Source organism: Chamaea fasciata, unplaced genomic scaffold (assembly GCF_029207755.1).
Source record: "Chamaea fasciata isolate MVZ Bird 193981 ecotype frontalis unplaced genomic scaffold, bChaFas1.0.hap1 SCAF_17, whole genome shotgun sequence".
Classification (NCBI taxonomy): domain Eukaryota; kingdom Metazoa; phylum Chordata; class Aves; order Passeriformes; family Sylviidae; genus Chamaea; species Chamaea fasciata.
Window position 1 is genome coordinate 14788291 of NW_027094102.1, and position 22596 is coordinate 14810886.

The window sequence follows — 22596 nt, forward strand, 5'->3', positions numbered from 1 at the left end:
GTGGTCCCCTTGTCCCAGCTGCCATTCCAGCCATGCCCCAGCACTGCTGCTCTGCCTGAGCCATGCTGAGAATGGGAGATGTTGAATTTCTCCTCTGCCCTCCTTCAGAAGGTGATTTGGGTGTCTGGGCTGGGTTTATGCAGGGCTATCACAGCGGGTGAGAGGGCTCTTCCCTGGTGCTGCTGCCTGGGAGGAGCTCCTGGGGAATTCTGTCCTCTGACTCACAAGCACAGCCTGGCTTGTGTGTGGGCTCTGTGACAAGCAGAAGCAGCTGGTGAAGTGTTCATGGCATTCTTCAGGATCATCTGAGAGTTAAAGGGCTGTGCTGGGCTGGTCACTCTGCAGGGCTCCATGGGCACCACCACAGAGGTGGCACGTGGTTTGGGCTGTTCTCTGGGGAGCTGCTTGTGCCAGGATGCTGCTGGTGTTGGGGTCACCCTGCAGCCTGGAGTGAAGACTGGCAGGAGAGCCCACGGCCCTTCCCTGGCTCCCACAGCCCACTTGTGTGTATCTCTTACCTCTGTGTAGTATCAAGGTGAGATTTTTAGTTTTTCAAAGGTCACTCGTACTGAAATTGACAAAGGAAAAGCACTGAGGTAGGAGGCATTTCCATAAACTGCCTCTCTGAACAAATGTAGTCACTCGACTTCACTTTCTGGGAGCTGTTTGTTTAATCACTCTAAAACTTCTTTTAAAGCTCCTCTCGGACTCTAAAGACAGTCATTCTGTCGGAGCAAGAGGCACTTCGCATCGTGTCTAGATGGAAATTTATGGGAGCCATGTGACTTTTCACGTGGACAGATAGTGATAGGACAAGCAGAAATTGTTTTAAAGAGGGTGAGATTTAGATTAGGTATTAGGAAAAAATCTCCCCTGTGAGGGTGGAGAGGCCCTGGCACAGGCTTCTCAGAGAAGCTGTGGCTGCCCCATCCCTGGAAGTGTCCAAGGCCAGGCTGGACGGGGCTTGGAGCAACGTGGGATAGTGGAAGGTGTCCCTGCCCAGGGCAGGGGTAGGAAAAAGAAGAGCACTAAGGTCTCTCCAACCCAAGCCTCTGTGATTTCTGACTTGTATGATTTTCCTGTTGACTAACAAAATTCGGGTAGGTTTCTCAGCAGTGCCTCTAACTGGTGCAGGTATCTTGACCTTCAGTGCGCAGAAGGAGAAAAATCGGGTGTGAAGTGATTATTGTGACCCATAAAATCGATGTGTCCATATTGTCATCGGTATGAATTGTCACTGGGGCTCATTTTCATGTGGACACTGTGCAAATAAAATATCCTACAGTTCATTACAGCTGCAACCTTGAAGTGTTCCTCGAGCTGATGAAAATCAGAGGTCAGGTCGCTTGGAATGCAACTGTACCGGTTCCCTTGGCTATTGGAAACTGCCTCCCAAAGCAGCTCCATCCAGCTGGGAGACCCTGTGGCAAAGGCCAGCCCAAAGCCCTGCAGCTGGAATCTCCAAGGGGATAATGCCACTGATGCTATTTGCTGCAAGATTATTCAATGGTTGTTTTATTTGAAAGGCAAATGAGCTTGCCTTGTGGGAGAGATTATTTCAGAGCGTTCTGCTTTATGTGTGAGGAAATGAGGTCGTTCCTCCAGCCCTTCCCATGGGGAAAGGGGGATGCATGGAGCAGGACAGAGTAGCAGCCAGCCCTGATGTTTGAGGGCAGGGGAACTTGCTTCCACAGCTGACTCTGGCTGGGGGCCTTTGAGGTGATTTACCAAAAATAAGGATGGTTTGGGTAGGTCTTTGAAGTTCCTGGAATGATTAGAAATGTTACCAGGCTGTATCGAATCAGCGATAGCAGCAGAACACTGGCACTTGAGGGCAATTGTGGTCCTTAAATCTGACTCCGAATACTTTTGCTGTGATCCTGGTGGTGCTGCCAGGTACTGAGCAGGTACCAGCATGGTGGGGTTGGGAGCAGGAGCTGGATTTCACATTCTCTTATGACTCTACTTTTAGTCTTCCAAGAAGCAAACGCCTCTGAAAGGAGAGGGAGAGGATCCCAGCATGCCCAGCTGGTTTTTGAGGGTATAAGGCTCTGCAAACAGCTCCTCTGCCCAGGGCCGCATCCTTGGGGATCGCCCAAGCCCCTGAGGGCAGGTGCAAGGTGCTCATTTGGAAACATGCTGCTTTCTAAAAATAATTACAGAAGAAAGACTATAAACAAACATCCTCCTCCCCAAAATCAATCATCCACAGCATGCTGTGAATTCCTACTGCTCGATGAAATAAGCCTTACAAGATCCTGTGGGCAGGAAGAGCCTAGTGCTGCAAAACTGGAAGCTTAAGCATGACTTCCATGTTCTCCTGTTGTTTCACACTTTTTCAGAGCAGGGATGATGTTCCCAAGCAAACTGAGCTGATGGTCCTGCAGAGTGAGGTCTTGATCCAGTGCTTACAGGAACTGTAGTTCCACATTGCAGCTTAAGCTGATTTTAAAATATAAAAGTCTGTGACCTCAGCAAGTCCAGAGCAGATCCGTGCCTGCTGAGCTGTAGCCCTTTGGAGGGGTAAGTCAGCAACTGGAATGCTCCTGACTGGTGGGATTGGCCTCAGAGCCAAGAGGGAATGCTGCCTGCTTCTCCTATGGAAACACTGAGATGTTCTTGTCTTCCTTGAGATTTGTCTCGTCCCACAGGTGCAGGAAGCACTGAACTGTAGTTCAGCGTTGTGTTGAGGGCCGTGGACAGACTGTTCTGGATGGGCTTGCTCTGACTTGGGCTTTTAAAGCGCATTCTGAGGTGTGGTTTCTGAGTTTGCTGGACAGTCAGAAGTCCTCTTTTATCCTTGCAGAGGGCTTCGGTGGAGTTAATTTGCAATTGCATTAACTAATGCGTCCCCAGTTCTTCAAAGCTCCTGATCCTTTTGTGTTTGTCATTTGCAATGTTTCTTAGAGCCTTAGACTTAGGGTTTTTGTAGCTCAGGTAGCAAACCTTTTGAGCACAGATACATGAACAGGGGTGTGTTTTGTTGGTCCTCGGTCTTTCCCATCCAGCAAATCCTGTGCTGCCCTTCAGCCAAGCCAGGCGGCACAAAGGGATCCCAGGAACGTGCCAGGGGGATTCAGCAGTTTCCCCCTTTAAAAGAACAGCACAGACAGTGTTTGTGCTGTCTCTTGGTAAGTGGACAATGACTTCGGGTCTGGCTTACTGACCCTGGACACCACTGATCTGCCCCAGGAACTCTGTGCTCCTGTGCCTTCCCCTTGTTCTGCCTGGCCGTGCTGTTTGATGTCAGATAGCCATCAATTTCCTTTCCCAGTCCCAGCCCTGGTAGTGTCTACAGCAGCTGGGAGCTGGGCTGAGCTCATGGTGACCATGCCAGCTGAGCCACCAAGGGCTGTGGCCAGTCCAGCTCCAGGCAGGACAGTGTCACAGGGGCTGTGGGTAGCAGGACACCCTGGGCACTGTCCCTGGGGAAGAACAGGGGCCATGTGGAGGGAATTAACTGAAGGGACATGTGACATGCTGTCACCTCTGCCATTTGGGGTGGCTCTCGCTTGCCCTGGCCAGTGGCCACTGTAGCCCTGGTGCAGTAACAGGAGTAACCTGTTGTTTTGGGGTGTAGGCACCGCTGATCCGGGGGTGCCTCTGCCATGGCTCTGGTCAGGCTGCTCCCACGCTGCCCCATTAGGATGGGCTGTGTGAGTCAGGCCGTGAGACTGGGCCACGGAATTGCTGTTGGAGATGATGCTCCACATCAGGCAGCTCGGGCAGGAGGACTGTGGTCACCCCTCACCCATGTGGGGCAGAGAGTGATGGGTGGTGGGATGGGTCCTGCTCTCCTGCCATCAGGACAGTGCTCAATTTGTGCTGAACTTGGTGTAGTGGCCTGAGGGAACTGGGATGCATTTGGTGCTTTCTGAGCTCCTGATCCAGGCTGGCAGCTGGGTTGACAGCCCTGCAGAGCTGAGAGCCACAGCCTCTCACTTCTCCTCTGCCACCATTATGGTGCTGCTCAGCATCTCTGGACATAGAAATGCTGCTGGAAACACAGATCTCCTCCTCTGTAATTCCTCCCTTTTAGTTCCTCCTTTGAAGTGGAGCTTTAGCTCTTAATATGGTAAACAGTGGGACGTGTAAATGCAGACATGTCCACACACTGTCAATAAGGCTCATGGGGCAGCTCTGGGATTGGCCCACAGGGAATGTGGCTCCCAGGGGTGCTCGGAACTGGCTCTGGCTCCACTGAAAATGGTGAGGCAGGTGTGACGTGGGGAGTAACTGCAGATCTCTGGAACTAAGGAGGCTGCTGGCCAGGGCTGGGGTGTCTTGTGGGGTGCAGGGGAAAAGCAGTTTGGGGTTGTACAGGACGTAATAGGAGGAACCAGAGGTAGGATAAGAAAAGGAGTCTGGTGACTTGGGGAGGACCGAGAGTACAGGGGTAGGGGGATAGAGGCGGTCGGTCAGTTGTGTGTAGGAAGGTGGCTGGTCAGTGTGTTTGGCCATGCCCTGCCCAGTGCTGCCTGTCCTGGCTGCACAGCAGCTGGAGTGGGACTGTGGCCTCAGGGGCTTATATATCCTGGGCAGACTGAGAGCCTAAACATGGCTGCTGCAGCATCCACATGGATTGTACTTGTATTTTACATGTATTTTCACTGGTAGATTCCCATCCTGTCCAGCCAGAGACAGGAGCGGGTTGGGGCTGTGGCTGCTGTCCTGATTTGTGTAGCCAGCCACGTATCTATCCCTCCAAGTGGGGTATGTGTGTTCTGTGTCTGCTCTGGCTTTGCTGCCACTTGGATCTGGGGCCATGGAGCAGCAGTCTCACCACTCTTGGGCTGTTGCATCCAGACAATGTCTTTTTCTCTGATGTGGAGTAGCTGGGTTTGTTGGGCTTCAAATGTGTATTCCTGCCATCAACATCTAACAAATTTTATGGCTTCTTTCCATTTTTGTAGGAAAAACCATCACCCTGATCCAGACATTGAAACTTGTCAACTGATGGGACAAAGATCTGAGACACTTGGCTGTACTAGGACACTAAAACATAGGGTTTAGCCAAAGAATATTTCCCCACTGTGGAGGCTTACACCTGCCAAACCCTGTAGCATTCTTGGGAGGCTTTTCTGTCCCTCTTCTCCACTTCCAGATTTCCACACATCATGGTATTCCTTTTGACTTCTTTTGCAAGCTAGCTCTGGCTCTGCCTTCGCTTCCCCTATGCTTTGGTGTGGGTCCCCGGCGTGAGCTGCTGCCTGTGGGCTGGTTCTGCACCTCTGCCTCCAGCTGCTGCTCGGAGGCTCCTCTTGGATGTCGTGACTGACCTGCTTTTTCTCTCTCTTCCACCGTATCTCTTTCCCTCCAACCTGTCTCCTGGGTTCTCCGTTCTCCCCCCTCCATCCCTGCAGGTTCATCATGCCTAGTGGCATATAAAAAGACTCCACCTCCCGTCCCACCTCGGACCACATCCAAGCCGTTCATCTCTGTCACTGTGCAGAGCAGCACTGAGTCGGCGCAGGACACCTACCTGGACAGCCAGGACCACAAGAGTGAGGTCACCAGCCAGTCAGGGCTCAGCAATTCCTCAGACAGCTTGGACAGCACCAGGACACCCAGCGTGACCAGAGGCAGCGTCGTGACTCCGGCCAGAGACACTCCAGAGTTACCTCAGAAAAATGCAACTTTGAAAAGTGACAAAGGGACTCTGACTAACGAGGAGCCTAAAGTGGAGAATATCCCCAAAAGAAAGCTATCGTCTATAGGAATACAAGTATGGAATAGTTTGTTCTCCTTTGTCCCAAGGAATGTCCTTGCCCCATCCATTTAGCGTGTGCCTTTTCTGTGACCAGGTGTGACTCTGAGCTCACTTAGAATAGCAAGAGACACTCCCTGCCTCGTCAGAATAACTGCCTGTGTTCCCAGGGTGAGAGACAGCAGCACTTTCCCTTTCCACAGCCCAGAAAGGACTAAGATCTTTTCGTACAAATTTAAAATGTTTTCTAGAGCAGAGGGGCCATGTTAACTTGGTGAGTCCCTCTGGAGAGGCCTTTTGCTGCTGGTCTGTCTGTGCCCTGTACTCTGTATTGCTTCCCATCAGTCTGCTCCTTGTCCATCATGGTTCTAGGGACAATTCTCCCCTGAGAGGTGGGCCCTTCTGCTTGATGTCCATGTGGAAAGGGCTGCTGCAGTGCCAAATGGCCCCAGGGCTGCAGGCAGGAGACAGCAATTCCTTGCTGCCCAGCGTTCCCAACAGATTGGTGCTTCCCTTGCTGGAAGCATTTAACTTGTGGGAATCAATGGAAATGAGCTGTTAATAACACGGTGAAATGAGAACCCAGTGAGTAGTGTAAATCTGTGCTTTAGTCAGCAAAATGCATCCTCTGGGGCTGTGCCTGCCTCTGGGACAGGTTTCTCTGTTACAGGTGGCTGTGAGCTCTGGTTCTGTCCCAAGTGCTGGTTACCAGCAGAGGGGAACTTGGGCAGCTCCAAGTGCAGGGTCTGAGCTTTGAGTTGCTCTGTGTATGCTGAACGAGTTCTCCATCATCTTTGCAGCAAGGCCGGCTCAGTACAGGTGACAGCGAAGGCCTCTTAGCAAGGCTGGTGCGACAGAGCACCTAAAAGGAGAGGCTGACTGCCTTCCTCTGCTTTTCCTTTTCTGAGCTGCTTCCTAAGTCACCTGGATTTCTTTCCTAAAACCTTCTAACCCTCTTATCCAGAGCCATGGAGGGTGTCAATCCCTGGGAGAGAGGCTTTGCTGTCAGTCTCAATCACCTCGCGGTCCTCCCTTGAATGCCGTGGTCCCTGACTGTGTGGGATGCCACGGGGACACAGCCCCAGTCGTGCAGAGCCCAGCGCTCCTGGCACAGGTGGTGGCAGCAGCCTGGCAGGACACAGCCCTGGTCCTGAGATGGGAACAGAGCTGAGCAGTGGCCTCATGCTTGTCCTTAGGCAGCCCTCCCATGTGGCGTCAACATGCTCGGTGTGTGTGCACACTCCTGGTCTACTAACGTGGATTCCAGCCGCAAGTTCTTGTGTCTGTTTTTGTCTGTATTTTTTTTTGTTCAATAAGGTTGACTGCCTTCAGCCAGTGGCAAAAGAGGAACCTCCTCCACCAGCCACCAAATTCCAGTCCATCGGGGTACAGGTAGAGGACGAGTGGCGGTAAGTGAGACGCAACTTGTGCAGTTTCCTTTTATTTTAAATTATGCCTCCCCCACTTGTGCTTAGACCTTCTTCCCTGCTTTGTGCCAGTGAGTGGTGTTGAATGGGGCCCACGGAGAGTTCTTCCTCCACAGCGCACGCCCGCTGCAAAAAGCACTTGTTCTCTAACAGCCAAATCAATGGGAACTTGAAATTAAATAAAAAAATTTAAAATTCCAAGCTGTAATTACGGACATGTGTCAGCCCTCTTGTCTGAACGGCCGATTGCAGTAAGCAGGCAACCTTATAATTCTGTCTGTCTGAGTGTGTGGTGTGTCTGTGTATGAGGAGGGGCAGGGAGAGGCTCTGCTGTGGCCATGGATTTTGGTGTCGGTGTGGGAGTTCCAGCCAGGCCGAGCTGTGCTATTGAACGATGGCTTTTGATCCCTGCAGAAACAGCCACTCTCGCAGCATGTCCTCCAAACAGGACACAGACTCTGACACGCAGGAGCCCAATAACTCCAACTGTAAATCATCTGAGAGAAGCCTCGCTGAGTGCCCCCAGCACAACAACTCTGTTGGTGTTGATGCCTCCACCAGGCAACCAGCCAAGCCCTCACAGATTAAGAGAAACCTCTCCTATGGAGAAAACAACGACCCGGCCCTGGAGCCTTCTTCTCTCCCTCCTCCTGACCCCTGGCTTGAGAGCTCCTCTACGTCGCCGTCAGAGCCGGCGCAGCCGGGGCCCTGCCGGCGGGACGGCTTCTGGTTCCTGAAGCTGCTGCAGGCAGAGACCGAGCGCCTGGAGGGCTGGTGCCGCCAGATGGACCAGGAGACCAAAGAGAACAGTCTCTCTGAGGAAGGTGGGTGTGGGCAGCAGCCCCGCAGCTTCTCCTTAAAGAAGGAGCTGGAGCTGAGTATCGGGTCAGTTAAATTGTGGCTGCCCCATCCCTGGAAGTGTCCAAGGCCAGGTTGGACAGGGCTTGGAGCAGCCTTGTCTGGTGAAAAGTGTCCCTGCCCATGGAATGAGATGAGCTTTAAGGTCCCATCCCTTGCAGACCATTCTGGGGTTCTGTTAAATTGGTGACAGCTGACAGAGCCAGAGCATGGAGATGAGGATGGGACAAGGAATGCTTTTTCCTTGGAAAGTGTAATGTAGATTCCTATAGCAAAGAGAGGAAGAAGTAATGCTGTGATGCAGCATAAAAGACAAACAGGAGATGGTGCAGCTTCTGACCACTCAAAACTGCTAAAAGCTTAAATGGATTTAATCTTAAAAATGGTTAAATGCAAAAAGCTTTCAGGGAGGCTTTGGGATCTCTCCCCGCCTCACCCATTACTCTCAAACAGGCAGGGGAAAGCTTAGCTGGCAGTGGGGCAGAAGGAACACAGCTCTGGAGCTTGTTTGTTCAGTTCAGTTGATGAACTTGTCTTTATAGCAAAGGGGAGGTTTCTTCACATGGGAAAGCCTCACTGAATTTTTGTTGGGTACACCAGAAGCATGGAACAGGGAACACGAAGCCAGGTGATTTTATGGGGTTCAGTCCCAGCTGGGCTTGTTCCTCTATCTTCAAATGCCTTGGCAAAACCCTGGCTTTTTGCAGTGGGAATCATGCCTCTGATGCAAACAGAGTGACAGGAGTGGGTGATGAGGCTGCAAGAGGGCAGGATCTTTGTGTGGAGCCTGGTTTTGATGTTTCTAAAACCTGAGAAAGGTGAAACAAAGGTGAGGCTCAGTTTTAGCTCACTGTCACTGCTGGGTCCCCAGGAGCTAATCCCTAATCCGATTCCCTGAGGTGCTGCCCTGGCTGCCAGGGAGACAGGCTGTGCCAGGGGTCTCCCTGCCTCAGGGCTGGCCTGGCTTGACCTGTGGCAAGGAAAGACAGCAAGACCTGCATGGCATTGTCCTGTGACCGCCAAGAGCAGGCTGCTTGATTGTGTAACCGCAGCCTTGGTGGGGGAGTCCAGGGTGAGCTTGTCCAGCCAAGATCTCCTGAGCAGGCTCAGGGGCAGCAGCAGAGCAGGAGGCAGGACTCAGGTGGTCCCTGTTGGTGATGCAGCTGCAGGCACGTGGGAGTCTGAACCTGCCTCTGGAAGGGAGAAGCCCAGACTGTATTTCCTTTAATGAGCGGAAGAACATGTCCATGCCCAGAGGCTGCTTGGAAAACCCATTAAGAGGAGCATAAAGTCCTGGGGGTTAAAAGCCCTGGCCTGTGTGTTAATCCCTGCTGGAGCAGGGAGGCTGGAGAGTGGTCCCTGTGTCACCTTTCCCTTGTTCAGGGCTGGGAGAGCAGGCTGAGATCTCTAAGCAGGTGCCAGACCTCATTGAGGTGGTGCTGGTGGCTCCTCTGAGGGGCTGAGGTCAGTTTAAGAAGCTCTCTGCCAGCTTGGATGTTGTAATGTCCTCAGCCAGGTCTGTGTTTGGCCTGCCAGAAGGAGCAATTGCAGACAAATGTAGTTTCAAAACATCTTGTTCCTGAGAGCAGTTGATGACTTGAGAATCTCTGAAATTCCTTTTCTGGTGACTCGAGTGTTTCTTTGCTCCAGAAATGCTGGAGCTCGTTGCTGCAATTAATAAATAGTCTGTTTAACTCAGGTCTTTTTTTTTTTTTTTTTTTGTCCCTCTCAGTCTTAGGAAAAGTCCTGAGTGCAGTGGGCAGTGCACAGTTACTAATGTCACAGAAGTTCCAGCAATTCCATGGTCTCTGTGAACAAAACTTGGTGAGTCTGTGTCTTTTTTTCCTGGTTTTTGAGAGGATGCCTCTCTTTCAACAGCACTACAAGGACTTGGTCATGTGTTAACAGGCTGCTGTCTCTGTGAAAACAAAGCCAGCACAGCCACAGCCTGCAGTGCCAGGCCGGGGAGGGCTGGGTTAGCACAGAGGTGCCTCCTGCTTCTGAAGGGCTTGATGAGGCAAACTCCTGAGGCTGGGCTGCACAGGGGGGACTGTTTGAAAAGTCTGCTCTTGGCCACACGTGCTCCCTTTGCGTGTGTGGCTGGTGACACTGTCCCCAGGTCACTGGGAATTGATCTCTGAAAGGGAATGTGGGGGTTTGCCCTTGCTCGGAGCTGACCTGGGCTAATGGGGATTGATGGAATCTGTGGTTTAGTTTTCCCCTCAAGCTTTATGGTAGATGGATTTTGCAAACTTCCTCAGAGGTGAATTCCCCTTTAGACGTAGAATAAGCTTGGAGAGACTTGAGGAGCAGGAGGGGGTAAAGTGCTGATCCCAGCTGAGAGCTTGGTGTGAGCTGCTCGGATCTGATCCCATGCTTTCCAGGGTCTGTGGTGGTGGTTCAGCTGTCTGGGAACAGGGAAAATCCTGTTCTTGGAAAAAACTTCAGCTACTTAAAATTTTTCAACCCAGCCTGAGAAGTACTGATGCTTTCATGTTGTTTTGGCTGGAAATGTAGCAAAATAATTTTGCTCGTGGAAGCTCAGTTTGGCTGCTTGGAGTGCTGCGCATCCAGGCATCAGAGCTGGGTATCCATTTCCATTTTTTCCCTCCCTGAAATCAGGGTCTCTGTGTAAGAAATCGGTGTTGTTGCTCTGATTGCCACGCTCAGCACCTGCTTTTGGAGGTTCCTGCTGTGGGGTTAGTGCCAGCACTGGGTGTCTGGTTCAGGATTACTCTGCTGTAAGGAGGCATGCGGTCAGGACCTGCTTCCTGAGTTTGGCAGAAATTATTTGGGCTATAAATAATGGCTTTGTGTGCCCTTGCTTAGGGCTGGTGTCTCCTGTGAGTTCTCACTGGGTATGGTTGCAAGCAGACATAAAAGGGGTGAAGGTGTTGTGCACACTCCTCTGCTGGGTGTGTTCTTTCTGAAGTGGTGTTTTTACTGCTTCCCCTTCTAGAACCCTAACGCCAATCCCAGACCCACAGCCCAGGACTTGGCTGGATTTTGGGATCTCCTCCAGCTGTCCATTGAAGACATCAGCATGAAGTTTGACGAGCTGTACCACCTCAAAGCTAATAGCTGGCAATTGGCAGAGACACCGGAGAGAAAGGTGAGTGAGGGGCACTGGGGGAGTGACCAGAACACCTTGTAGACGTTTGGGGTACCTGAGGGCTGGTTTTGTCTGCAAACAGATGCTCTCAAGGAAGGGCTTTTGCCATCCTGTACTTGTCATCTCACAGCCTCACAGGGCACCAAGGCCATTCCTCTTGAGTAATGATGGGAAGAGTTTTGTGCACGGGGGAAAAGGTGTTGGATGGAGAGAGCCCAGAGTGGGGAGCAGTGATGCAGGGGCCTCGAGTGTTCCTTGCACCGTGTGGATGGATTTAACTCTCCCTGGTGCCCAAGTAATGTAAAAAACAACTTGAACCTTTGGAAAATGCAGGAGAGGTGGTGTCCTGGCTCTGCCATAAGGGAAGGGAGGACTGTGGCTCAGGGCAGGGTGGCTTATTAAAATTTTGTAGTTCCACATCAAGTTGTGTCTTCATGCTGCCTGTGCTGTGCTCTGAGCTACAGCTGAACCAAACAATCTCTGAACTCCAGGCCACTCCAGAGGAGCCCTGTACCATGGAAACTGCATGGAGGGGAGGGTTAGGCTGGATAACAGGAAAAGCTTCTTCCCTCAGAGGGTGCTGGGGCACTGCCCAGGCTCCCCAGGGAATGGGCACGGCCCCAAGGCTGACAGAGCTCCAGGAGCATTTGGACAAGGCTCTCAGGGACAGGGTGTCCTGCAGGTGTCCATGCAGGGGTTGGACTTGATGATCCTGGTTGCGGATCATCAGCCTCTGGATCATGGACTGCCATGCCAGGAAATGCCCAAGGCCAGGTTGGACAGGGTCTAGTGGAAGGCATCCCTGCCGTGGCAGGGGGTGGAACTGGATGATCTTCCAACCCAGACCATTCTGTGATTCCATGGTTGTTGTGGGTCCCTTCCCATTCAGGACATTCTGTGATTCCATGAAATGCAAAATGGCTCCTTGTAGAAACCACGACAGCTGATTTTAAGGGGTGTGTGTCTTGCTGCAGAGCTGCTCTCCCTGATATGATCCCAGTCCCTCCAGCAAGGCCCCGCCGGGCCAAGCTGGCACCTAGCTGCGCACGTTTATATCAGGTCTGGGTTTTTCCTTACTGTCTCCCTAAAGGAAGAGAAGAAACCACCCCCTCCAGTGCCAAAGAAGCCGGCCAAGTCCAAATCGCAGCTGAGCCGGGACAAAGGCTCTGACTCGGACAAGCAGCGGCAGGAGGCGCGGAAGCGGCTGATGGCGGCCAAGCGCGCGGCGTCTGTGCGGCAGAACTCGGCCACCGAGAGCGCCGACAGCATCGAGATCTACGTCCCCGAGGCCCAGACCCGCCTCTGAGCCCAGCCACGGCCAGCCCGCGGCTTTTATAAGTCATTAAATGGAAAAAAAAAAGGTTCTCTCGAAACTGGTGTGATTTATTCAGTCTAGAGACAATGAGCCATCCTTGAAAAGGGCTCCTGAGTTGGCTTTTTTCTCTCTCAGCTTTAAGTAATGAAGATTTTAACAAAAAAAAAAAAAAAAAACCAACAAAAAAACCACAAACAAACAAATTAAAAAAGAAAAAAAAAATGCCCCTCGTTTTCTCCCCAGCTTGTGGTGTTGCTGAATGGACTGGACAGACTCCTGGGACCTCCAGCCCCTCGACTTGGAACTTCAGTCTTTTTACTTGTTCTATCTCATGAGAATTATTAGCTTGTTTACAAGAAGAGGACAAGAAAACATGAAGCCTTGAGCGCTTGCCATGCTGTGTTCTTCCTCCTCCTCCTCCTCCTATCTGTTCTGCCCTTCTCATCCTTTATTTTTCCCTCCTCCTGCTCCCATTCTCCCACCCTTTGCATGGTTTCGGTTCCTGTGTCCGGACCCCCCTGTCCCCACAGAGAACACCTGTGGTGTGTCCTTTCTGCTGCCCTGTCCAGCCAGCAGCCTCCTGGGCTTTGTGTTCTTGGGGTGGGGATGTTGGGGTGGGGGAGGACGGCACAGGGGGCCGTGTCCTCAGTTTGTTGGAGGGAGAGGATGTCGAGGCTGTGGAATGTGGGGTTGAAATGCAGCCCAGAAGCAAAATGTGCAATAAATCTGGCGCAGGGGATGCCGAGAGGCGGACCCCGCTTTGGGCACAGGAGCTGAAGGAGCACAGAGCATGAGCCACATCACTTTGATTTCCCTCCTCTTCCTGTTCCGACACCATTTTCCTTGGCTGGCTGGTGGATGGAGGAGCTGCTGCAGCGGGGGCTGTGGGGTCAGTGTGTCCAGGAGGAGGGGGTGTACATATGCACATATACACTTAGTAGTACCTGTATAGTAATTCCTACACACGGATCCGGCCCACGCCACCACGGGGGTGGGCAGATGTATAGCATATATTTTTACATGTACTATATCTAGATGTGTGTCCAAGTGTGTGTAAAAATATATACCCTGTGTGTAAGCAGATGACTATTTTTTCCTTATCTCCCTGCTCTCTGGGTAGAGGAAGGATTGCTAAATATTTTTTAGCCCATTTTTTTTTCCCCTTTGTAGGTCTCCTTTCCAGTCTGGCTCCTCAGAGCCAGAGCTGCCACCCCCTGATTCTTTGCCACCCTCTCACACTGAAGGTTTTTGTCCCATCCTGAGGGATTTTGCTGGGGATTTTTTTTTTTCTCCTCTTCACGTTTGAACAAGTTGGGAGATTGTGTGCTACCGTCATGGGGGCGGAGGTGGAATCCCAGTGGTTTCGGTGAGAGTGTTGGTGATCCAGAAGGCAAAAAATAAATAAAAGTGGAATCCTGAATGATGCCTGCTGCCCATTGTGTGCTGTCTGGGGCTGTCTCAGCCATCGAATTCCCAAAGCTTGTGGCTGTGCTGGGATTCAAATTGCGCTGGAGGTGGGGGTCAGGCCCTGCTCCCAGGGGACAAGGGCACGCAGCCCCAGGTTGCTCCAAGGGAGGTTTACATTGGATACTGGGGGAAAGTCCTTCATGGAAAATGTGGTCAGGGCTGCCCAGGGCAGGGGGAGAGTCCCCAGCCCTGGAGGTGGCACCTGGGGGTGCGTGGGCATGTCGGGGTTTGGAAGCAGCTGCGACTCACCTTGCAGGCCTTTCCCAAACCTAAAGATTCCGTCGGGGGCAGAGACGTTGGGTTGCACTGTCTGGTGTCGGGGCGGATTGTAAAGATGCGGCTTTAGGGCTCTCTGGCAGAGAAAGGGGGAACACCAAGGAAATGTGGGTGTTAATTTATTTATTTTATAATTTACTCTTCCAAGCTGCTGCTCACGGAGTGGTGAAACGATCCTTGCTGCCTTGGGCTGGGCTTGCTCATAATATTTATGTTCTTATATAATGTGGATTTATATGTGTGTGTATATATATATATATATATATATATATATATATATATATATATATGCCTCTATTCTAACATGTAAGTGAATTTATAAAGTAGTAAAAACTAATTAATTTTAATATGTTTTTTTTAATCTTATAATTAATACACCATTTTAAATTCACCTACGTATATAAAAATGCATATACAAATACAGAGGTAGAGTTCCATACTTCTATGTACATATACATATAAATACGTGTAACACACGTACAAAAACGTGTTTTACATTTTTAAACATGCCTTTTCTAAGTCTGAGAAGTATTTGTTGCAGATATTTAACACCCCTTTCATAAATAATTTCATGCCCACTCCTTGTAGCACCTGTTTATTCTGAGCCCAAAGGAGGGGGGCAGCCAATCACGGGGCTGCCTGAGGTCACGTGGGGATGGTGGTGTCACGAGATGGCTGCCTGCCAATCACAGGGCGGCGTGACGTTTAGCAAAATGGCTGCGCCCTGCCATAAGATGGCGGGTGAAACAAAATGGCCGCCCCCAGTGGATATAGGGGGTGAGGCCGCGTGTCAAAGTACTTCCGGGCCCTATCAGCCAATCGCAGGTCAGTACGTGCCGCTGCGGCGAATGGCCGTGGGATGCTGGGAGAGGGCGGGCCCTGAGGGGTGGTGGGCGCGGCCTTCTCGGGGTCCGTGCTCAGCTCCGGCAGGCGGCGCTCGCGGGCGCCGTGTCCGCCGCCGTGTCCCTGCGCTCGTGTCCCGTGTCCGTTCCCGGGAGCGGTGTCCTGGGGGTGTCCTGGGGTGGCTCACTGCGGGCTCCGGGCCGTGCCCGCGCAGGGCGAGGCGAGCCGGCGCCCAGGGGCATTTCTCGAGGATTCCCGGGGAACGGACACTGCGCGGCCGCGGCTGAGCCCGGGGAAGCCGTGCAAAGAGCCCGGAGCGGCTCCTGGCGCCGGGAGAGCGCGGGGCTGCAGCGCCCGGCCGAGACGGGGACAGGGGACACGGGCACGGACATGCCCACAGGACGGGGGACACGGACCCCGGACACGGAGGGCCGGCTGCCAGGGAGGGGTCCCGGAGCCTCCCCCTCTCGTGGGGACTTTGGGGGCGCGGCTGGCGGCGGCATGAGAAGTATTGGGAGGTTGGGATTGTTCAGCCTGGAGAAGGGAACGCTCCGGGGAGACCTCAGAGCCCCTTCCTGCGCCTAATGGGGCTCCAGGAGAGCTGCGGAGGGGCTTGGGGCAAGGGATGGGAACGGCTTCACATTAACGGAGACCAAGGCTACGTGGGATATTGGGAAGAAATTCCTTCCTGAGAGGATGGGGAGGCCCTGGCACAGCGTGCCCAGAGAAGCTGCGGCTGCCCCATCCCCGGAAGAGTCAAAGGCCGGGCTGGACGGGGCTTGGAGCAACCTGGGACAGTGGAAGTTGTCCCTGCCCAGGGCAGGGGGCTGTGCCTAAATGGTCTTTTAAGGTCTTTCCAACCCAAACCACTCTGGGAAACACGAGAGCGTTACATTAATGAGGCTGTTCTGTGTGCCCGGGTCAGAGCCTGGCGGGCTGCCGGGCTGGGACAAGGATGGGGGTCCCACTGGAGGACCCCTCCCAGCACCACCAGCCCCAGCTGATGCCCTGGGAGGCGATGGAGGTGGGTGTGGGGGGAGGTCAGAGCGGTGCCTCCCCCCGAGTGACCCCCGTGCCCCCACATTGTCCCTTGGCACCGTGTCCTGAGTCCGCGGGAGCTGCTGGTCTCTGCTGGTGGGAGCAGGTCCCCGAGGCTCTGCTGGACCTGCCGGAGGCATGGGCCCTTGTGTGCAGCTCAGGAGCCCCGAGGTGCTGCCTGGGGCCGCAGGAGGGGCAGCAGAGCTGTGCTGTCCCCAGCTGTGACCCCCTGTCACAGCGCAGACCCCAGCAGGGCTGGCAGACCCTGCCCTGGCTCCAGCCCCCTATTCGCCCTAGGAATGTGCCCTATCCCGTGTCTCTGACCCCAAGCACAAAGGCCCAGCAGCTCATGGATAGGGGGGACAGCCGGGTGTTATTCCAGGGTGGCTCAGGTGTTTCTCCTGGTGGTGGAGAACCAAGTGAGGCACCCACAAATGACACAGTTCACTCTGACACAGAGCTCGTATTTAAAAATAACAACCAAAACTAAAAAAACCTTTTATTTGACAATAGAAAAACAAACAAAAAGGTATTTACAGTAGTTTGTTATTTCTCCGTAGATTTAATTCCAATAACTCCTGCCCTCCCAGCTCTGGTCCATCCCAGGGCAGCAGCACCAGCCCCGGGCACAGGCACAGCTCTGAGGGAAGGAAACCACTTCAGTTTGTCTGGGGCAAGATGAGAGCAAGAGGCCAAATAGCCTCTCCCTCCCGCAGGGCAAGGGACGAGCTGCAAGTGGGTGACAAGGTGAAAGAGGGAGTCCCAAAAATGAGGACTTTCCCTGGAAAGGAGACAAAGGGCGAACGAAGTCTGGACATAGAAATGGGGGTGGGGGTGAGAGGCACACGACGACGGGCACCCACCCACCCCAGTGCCACCCCAGCACTGCACAGGGCACCTGCCAAGGTGACGCTATTGGGAAGCCTTCCCATGGCACCCTCTCCCCTGGCACCTTCCCTCTGAAGAAATGGGGGGTGGGAACACACCGGTCCCCCAAATCAGCGCTCTTCCCTTCCAGCCCCATTCTGTCCAGCGCTCTCTCCCGGCCCCACAGAGCTCCCAGTCCTGAGGCTGGGACTGACTAGTCCCCTCTAGTCATCAACTCATCTGGCTAATTACCGACGGGATTAGTGCCCCTCGGGACAGGGCACTGTCATTAACACACATCCCACAGGACATCTGGCCCCGGCACAGCAACCAGGGACAGCAAGCGACGCCCGGCCAGGAGCTGCCCCAGAGCCCCATCGCCCCCAGGCCCGGCTGCTCCCGGCACACGCCGGTTTGTCACTAGAGGTCCCCAGCACCGCACAGCCACGCCGGGAGGGGAGGGGACAAGGGAGCGACATCTCCATCCTCCGCCTTGCCCGGCGCCGCTTCCCAGGAGCCCCGCGCTGCACTTGCGGGACGCACATGGCCGAGCCCTCACCACGCCTCTTTCCAAAGGTTTTATAGAAAAAAAAAAAAAATTTAAAAAAAAAAGGAAATGAAGTAGGGTACAAAATTCACAGTCTCAGCTCTGCCCAGGCTTGGCCACGCGCTCACTGCTCCAGGCACAGCCTGTACACATTCAGCCTGAACTCGAGGGGAACGCAGGGAAGGTGTGGAAATGCTTATAGATTAAAAAAAAGGTAATAATCATGTCATAAATCACAATGAAAGGGAAAATGTTTCAACATAAAACTTGCTAAAGAGCACCATAGAGATTTCTACTGGCAGCATCGAGAACAACCTAAAAAGGAAGAGGAGGGTCCTATTTTTTTCCATGATAAAATGCCACAGACTCCATGTGTTTCCAGTTCATCTGTCCTTTGCCCTTCCCTGGGCAAGGCAGGGCCCCTGGCCAGCACCGGGAAACAGAAAAGCCCCCCAAAACCAAAAGGGGGGTCGGGGGGCAAAAGTGGCAGGGGGAAAAGATCAGAGATTCGGGAGACAAAGCTCTTCATCCACAGTCCTTAAAATAGACACTGGCATTAAAAGAATCGGTTCTCTGTCTTCCTGAAGAATTGGTGCTGGCTGGACCCTTGTTTGCAGGAGAGGAAGAGATCAGCAGGTTTTCCATGAGAGCTCCGGTGCCTGCTCCAGCCGTGCGGCAGGGACAGGGCACTGCCAGCGCTGAGGTCTGGGCACGACGGTCCCTGCACAGCCGGGGCACCGTCCTCGGCAGCCAGGGCATCTCCCCGGAGGAGGATGGCGGGGTGGGACAGGCCTTCCTCTGCCGCCTTGGCTGCCGAGAGAGACCAGAGCCCCCGGGAGGCAAGAGCCGCTCCTGGGATGGGCCGTGGGGGTGAGGCGGAGGCCGGGAGGGTCGGGCCCCCCCCCCCCGGGGAAGGGCACCCTGCGGGACCCGGCCCGGGGTTATTCGGAGGCTCCGGGGGATTCGGTGTGGGGAGACAGGGACAGCTGCCCCCCCTGCCGCTGCCGCTCCAGCTCGGCCGCCTTCTGCAAGGCCACCTCCACCAGCAGCTGGAAGCTGCTGAAGTCGTCCCCGAAGAGCTCAGGGGGCGTCGGGGGCGGCGTGTTGAAGAGTCCGGGAGTGGGGCTGCCGGCCTCGGCCCGCGCCAGCAGGGTCAGCGTGCTGCCGCCGCCGGGCCCCGCGGCCGCCCTGGCCACGGCCTCGGGCCCGGGGGGCTTCTCCCACTCGGGGCTGTGGGCGCTCACCACGGCCAGCGCCCGCGCCGGGTGGCACAGTACCTGCGGGCACACCGACATCGACAGCACCTTGGAGGAGCCCGCGGGCGGCACCACCAGCACCCCGGAGCCCGCGGCGGCGCCCCGCGGCACGGCCACGTCGCCGGCTTTGCCCCCGCGGCGGGAGATGGTGAACTGGTTGGGGTCCTTGCCGTCCTTGCGCAGCATGTCCGGGAGCAGCCGCCGCCGGGCGTTGATGAACCAGTTGCAGATCTGCGAGGAGAGAGGGGCGCGGCGGTGTCAGCCGGGGGGGGGGGCGGCAGCCCGGGGACAAACCAGAGGGAGCTCCCACACACCCGGACTACCACGGGCCCCCCCGTCCCCCAGCCCTGCGCCTCCTTTCCGCGGGGCTCCAGAGAGGCCCAGCTCGCGCTGGCACCCACGGAAACCCCAACACCGGCTGCTTCCTGCCTGGCACCGCCTGCCCGGGGCAGCCCCTTCCTCCCTGCGCCCTGTCCCGGCTGCCCCCGGCCCTGCCAGCCCCGCTGCGGGACTGTGCCCCATGGCTCTTGTCCTCCGTCCGGGCACAGCCCTGGGGCCGAGCCACTCCCGAGCCACAGCAGCACTGGCCGGAGCCCCGAGAGCTGCGCTGGCTCTGAGCAGAGCTGCCCCTCAGGGAAGGAGGGGGAAGGAGGGGCTCCGTGCTGTGCCCCCACTGCACCCCGAGGTCCCAGGTGCAGGCAGGTACAGCACAGCTCCTGCCATTCCCCAGCCAGAGGCTGTGGCATCGCACAGAGCCAGCTCCGAGCCCATCCTGCAGGTCGCCGGCCTGGGGACAGGTTTTTCTTCTCCAGGTGACCCATCCTGGAGCTCAGGCCTGTTTCCACACTGCTGCCGGTGCCAACGCGCTGGCAACCCGAAGGGGAGCACGGAGGCTGCCAGAGCAGACAGATGGCAGGAGAGCAGCATGGATGGAAAACCCTAGAAACCATCGGGTGATGGAGCTGCAGCCCCTCAGCCCCTAACAGGGACGGGAATGAGGCAGCAGAGACACCTTCCTGTGCCCCTGCCCACGAGCAGGGTCACAGCTCACGCTAAAGGCTCCCCCAAACATCTGCACAGCACAGAGGCTGCACGTCTGGCAGCCTTTTGCCATTATTGAGCCTTGGCCATGGATTGTTTCAGCATCTTTATATAAAATGCTACATTAAAATAACTGCCTTCTTCCCAGAAGACAATTAGAAGAGAATAAATCAAGGGGGGAGGGGGAGGAAGTCTGATCTTACCTAAATCAACAGCTATGGAAAATATTTCCCCCAAGGAGAGAGAACTTGCCACAGCTTCAATCACAGCAAGATCTCAGCTGTCATTTTTTTTTTCTTTAAGACAATATTTGGCATTAAAACCCTCAAATACACCAGTCTTACTCCCTCTTCTGTTGCAAACCCCCTCTCCTGCAAGCCTTAGCTGGGTCCCCTTGACACGATCCTGTGATGCTGTGGTGCCCTTGACACGATCCTGGCCATCCACCACTGATCCCTAACCAAAGAGATAGACTCCCAACAAAAAGCCCAACTCCTCAGTGCTGAGAACCCCCCAAAATCCTGCCTGTCCCCCACACCATGCTCCTTCCATCATTCAATTCCCGTCGGAGAACGCGGCACGGAGACAGGCACACACAGCCACTGTGACAGCAGGCACATGTCACAGAGCTGGGACATGCCCTGGCTCTGAAGCAGTTATTGGGTTTTAATCATGGCCATCCCTTTCCCTCTCACCAGCACACCCCGTTCTGTCCCTTTGGGCAGCGTCTGTCCCCCCAGCAGTGCGAGAGCACCATCTCCTCTGCAGGGAGGAAAAGCCCATCGATCCCACAGCAGGGTTGGAAAGCTGTTGCTGTCCAGGAAGCCTCAGTGGGAGCAGGTGCCACTTTCCTAGTGCTGGAATTTCTGCAAGGGAGGCACAGGACTTCCTGCTCTCCCTGATCCCTGGCTGCCAGTACCCAGCTCCAGCTCCCCAGGCCACTGGAGCAGGCAGGGGGGTGCACAAAGAAACAACTCAGGGCGGGTGTTTGACCAGTGGCTGTGGCAGAGCCCTGCATTCCAGACACTGTCTGGAGGGGTCAGATCAGCATCACAGACTGAACCCCGCAGCCACACCACGGGGCGTCCCACTCCTCCACCCCAAAAGGCAGAAGATTCCTGCTGCATCCCCTCAGACAGGCAGAAACCCCAGCCTCAGCCCCGGGCTGGCACTGGGAAATGCCACCGCCCAGTGGGTACAGGGGGCACACACTGGCTGTGAGGGTCACTTGGGGCAAACAACAGCAGGGCCACACCTCAACACGAACCCACCTGTGTGCCAACCCCCTCCTGGGACCCACAGGGCTCAGGGCACTGTCCCTTGCCGGTCCCACCCAAGTCCTGGGGCAACCCTCGTGTCCCAGGCACTGTCACTGTCACTGGGCCAGGACAAGGCCAATTCCCACAGCCCCAGGCCCGTTGCTGCTCCCCCAACACTCAGCCTTAAGCCCGTCCAGGAGCTCCAGCCTGTCCCTGGAGCAGCTGCCGGACACAATTCTGTGGCATAGCCAACACTTACAGAAACACATTAAAATCAAAGAGCAGGTTTACCTTGCTGGCCAGGACGAGGAGAAGCAGACAGTCCCTGCCCACACTCGGTGTCTGGGCTGGGACAGCTGGCAAGGACTGCTGAGCCACAGGGAGAGGAGCCAGAGGTACAGAGGAAGCTCCAGGAGAGGAGCAAACCCACTGGCCCTTGCCTGCTGCCCTGCACCCCACTGCACCCCAAATCCAGACAACAGAGTGAAGCCCACATCCTGTCAGGCTGGGAGAGAGGGACGGGGCAGCAGGCAGTGCACAGAGCACAGGGACAGCAGCTGCAGGCAGGCCTTCCCAGATGCCCTAAACACAGGAGGGACCACAACACAGTGGGAAGGACAAGCACTGCTCGCCCTCACTGCTGCCCAGTGCTCCTGCCTGGGCACCCACCGTGGTGCCACGTGGAGAACTTTGGCCCACAGCTGGGAGCAGGACAGGGAGACTCCTGGACGGGGCTCCCCTCAATGTAGCTGGTGTAACTGGGACCGGGTGGGCCAGCCAGCACTTAACAGCCCAGGGGGCTCAAAGCGCAGCCCAGCCTTTTCCTTCTGGTTAAAATCACTGAATATCCTGAAGCTTGAAGGGCTCCACAAAGATCATCAAGTCCAACTCCTGGCCCTGCCCAGCCCCAAGGCTGTCCTCTGCCCAGCTCTGTGTGCAGGAGGTGGTCATCCTGGCCTCTGCTGGGGGTGTCCAGGGCAACACGATAAAGTAGCATCCCCCAAAACCCTCCCACCTGTGCAACTTTTACTGACAACACGGTATCCAGCTTGTGTCCACTCCAGTCCCTCCACCTTCTAGCTGGCCAAAATGCTCTGCTCCAGCAGAACTGGTCCCCAGGGCTCAGACATCTCCCCAGAAGAGACCCTCCTTTCACACAGATGCCTTCCCTTCCCCAACATCCCTTCCCTCGCCTCCTCGCTGCCCTTCAGTGGCGAATGATCCCAGCCTGCCCAGTCCTTTGGGATCCTCGGTGGGGTTCTCCCGTCCCACACTGCATGGCAGCGTCGCCAGCGGTGGGGGCTGGCTCCTACCTGCAGCACGGAGAGGCTGGTCTGCCCCGAGAGGCTGAGCTTCTCCTGCTCCGAGGGGTACGCGTTGAAGCGGTGCTCGTACAGCCAGTCCCGCAGGATCTTCACCGACTCCTTGGGGAGGTTCCCCCTTCTCTTCCTCTTGCACTGCGAGGGGTCAGGGGATGTGGCGCCGTCCTCGTCCGCGGGGTCACTGTCCGACATGGTGGAGCCGCCCGCGGGACCCCCCTGGCTGAAGCCTGGCGAGGGGGAACCAAAGGGAGCTTCAGGCGG

General features: G+C 55.1%; 2 protein-coding genes across 6 annotated transcripts in view; one reads left to right on the forward strand and one right to left on the reverse strand.

Annotated features, from left to right (window-relative positions):
• The window catches only part of DLGAP4 (DLG associated protein 4), a 62203-nt gene extending 48364 nt beyond the window's left edge, over nucleotides 1–13839 (forward strand). For all 5 annotated transcript variants that reach the window (XM_066199278.1, XM_066199279.1, XM_066199280.1 and 2 more), the window contains 6 exons: nucleotides 5364–5725; nucleotides 7025–7116; nucleotides 7549–7958; nucleotides 9725–9816; nucleotides 10952–11104; nucleotides 12195–13839. In XM_066199278.1, coding sequence (XP_066055375.1) covers nucleotides 5364–5725; nucleotides 7025–7116; nucleotides 7549–7958; nucleotides 9725–9816; nucleotides 10952–11104; nucleotides 12195–12410 — 1325 coding nt within the window. In that variant the 3' untranslated portion in view covers nucleotides 12411–13839. The remainder of the gene's footprint in view (nucleotides 1–5363; nucleotides 5726–7024; nucleotides 7117–7548; nucleotides 7959–9724; nucleotides 9817–10951; nucleotides 11105–12194) is intronic.
• A 2665-nt stretch (nucleotides 13840–16504) lies between these two features.
• On the reverse strand, nucleotides 16505–22588 carry TGIF2 (TGFB induced factor homeobox 2). The gene is made up of 2 exons (XM_066199190.1): nucleotides 22327–22588; nucleotides 16505–18944 (listed from the first exon to the last, which is right to left on the reverse strand). The coding sequence occupies exons 1-2, from the start codon at nucleotides 22525–22527 to the stop codon at nucleotides 18399–18401; spliced, it is 747 nt and encodes a 248-aa protein (XP_066055287.1). The 5' UTR covers nucleotides 22528–22588; the 3' UTR covers nucleotides 16505–18398.
• Between the last annotated feature and the right edge of the window lie 8 nt (nucleotides 22589–22596).

Coding starts and splice junctions, on each gene's coding strand:
- TGIF2 (XM_066199190.1), bottom strand. CDS start 22,527: ATGTCGGACAGTGACCCCGCGGACGAGGACGGCGCCACATCCCCTGAC. Junction 18,945..22,326: donor CCAGCCTCTCCGTGCTGCAG/GTAGGAGCCAGC, acceptor CTCTCCTCGCAG/ATCTGCAACTGGTTCATCAA.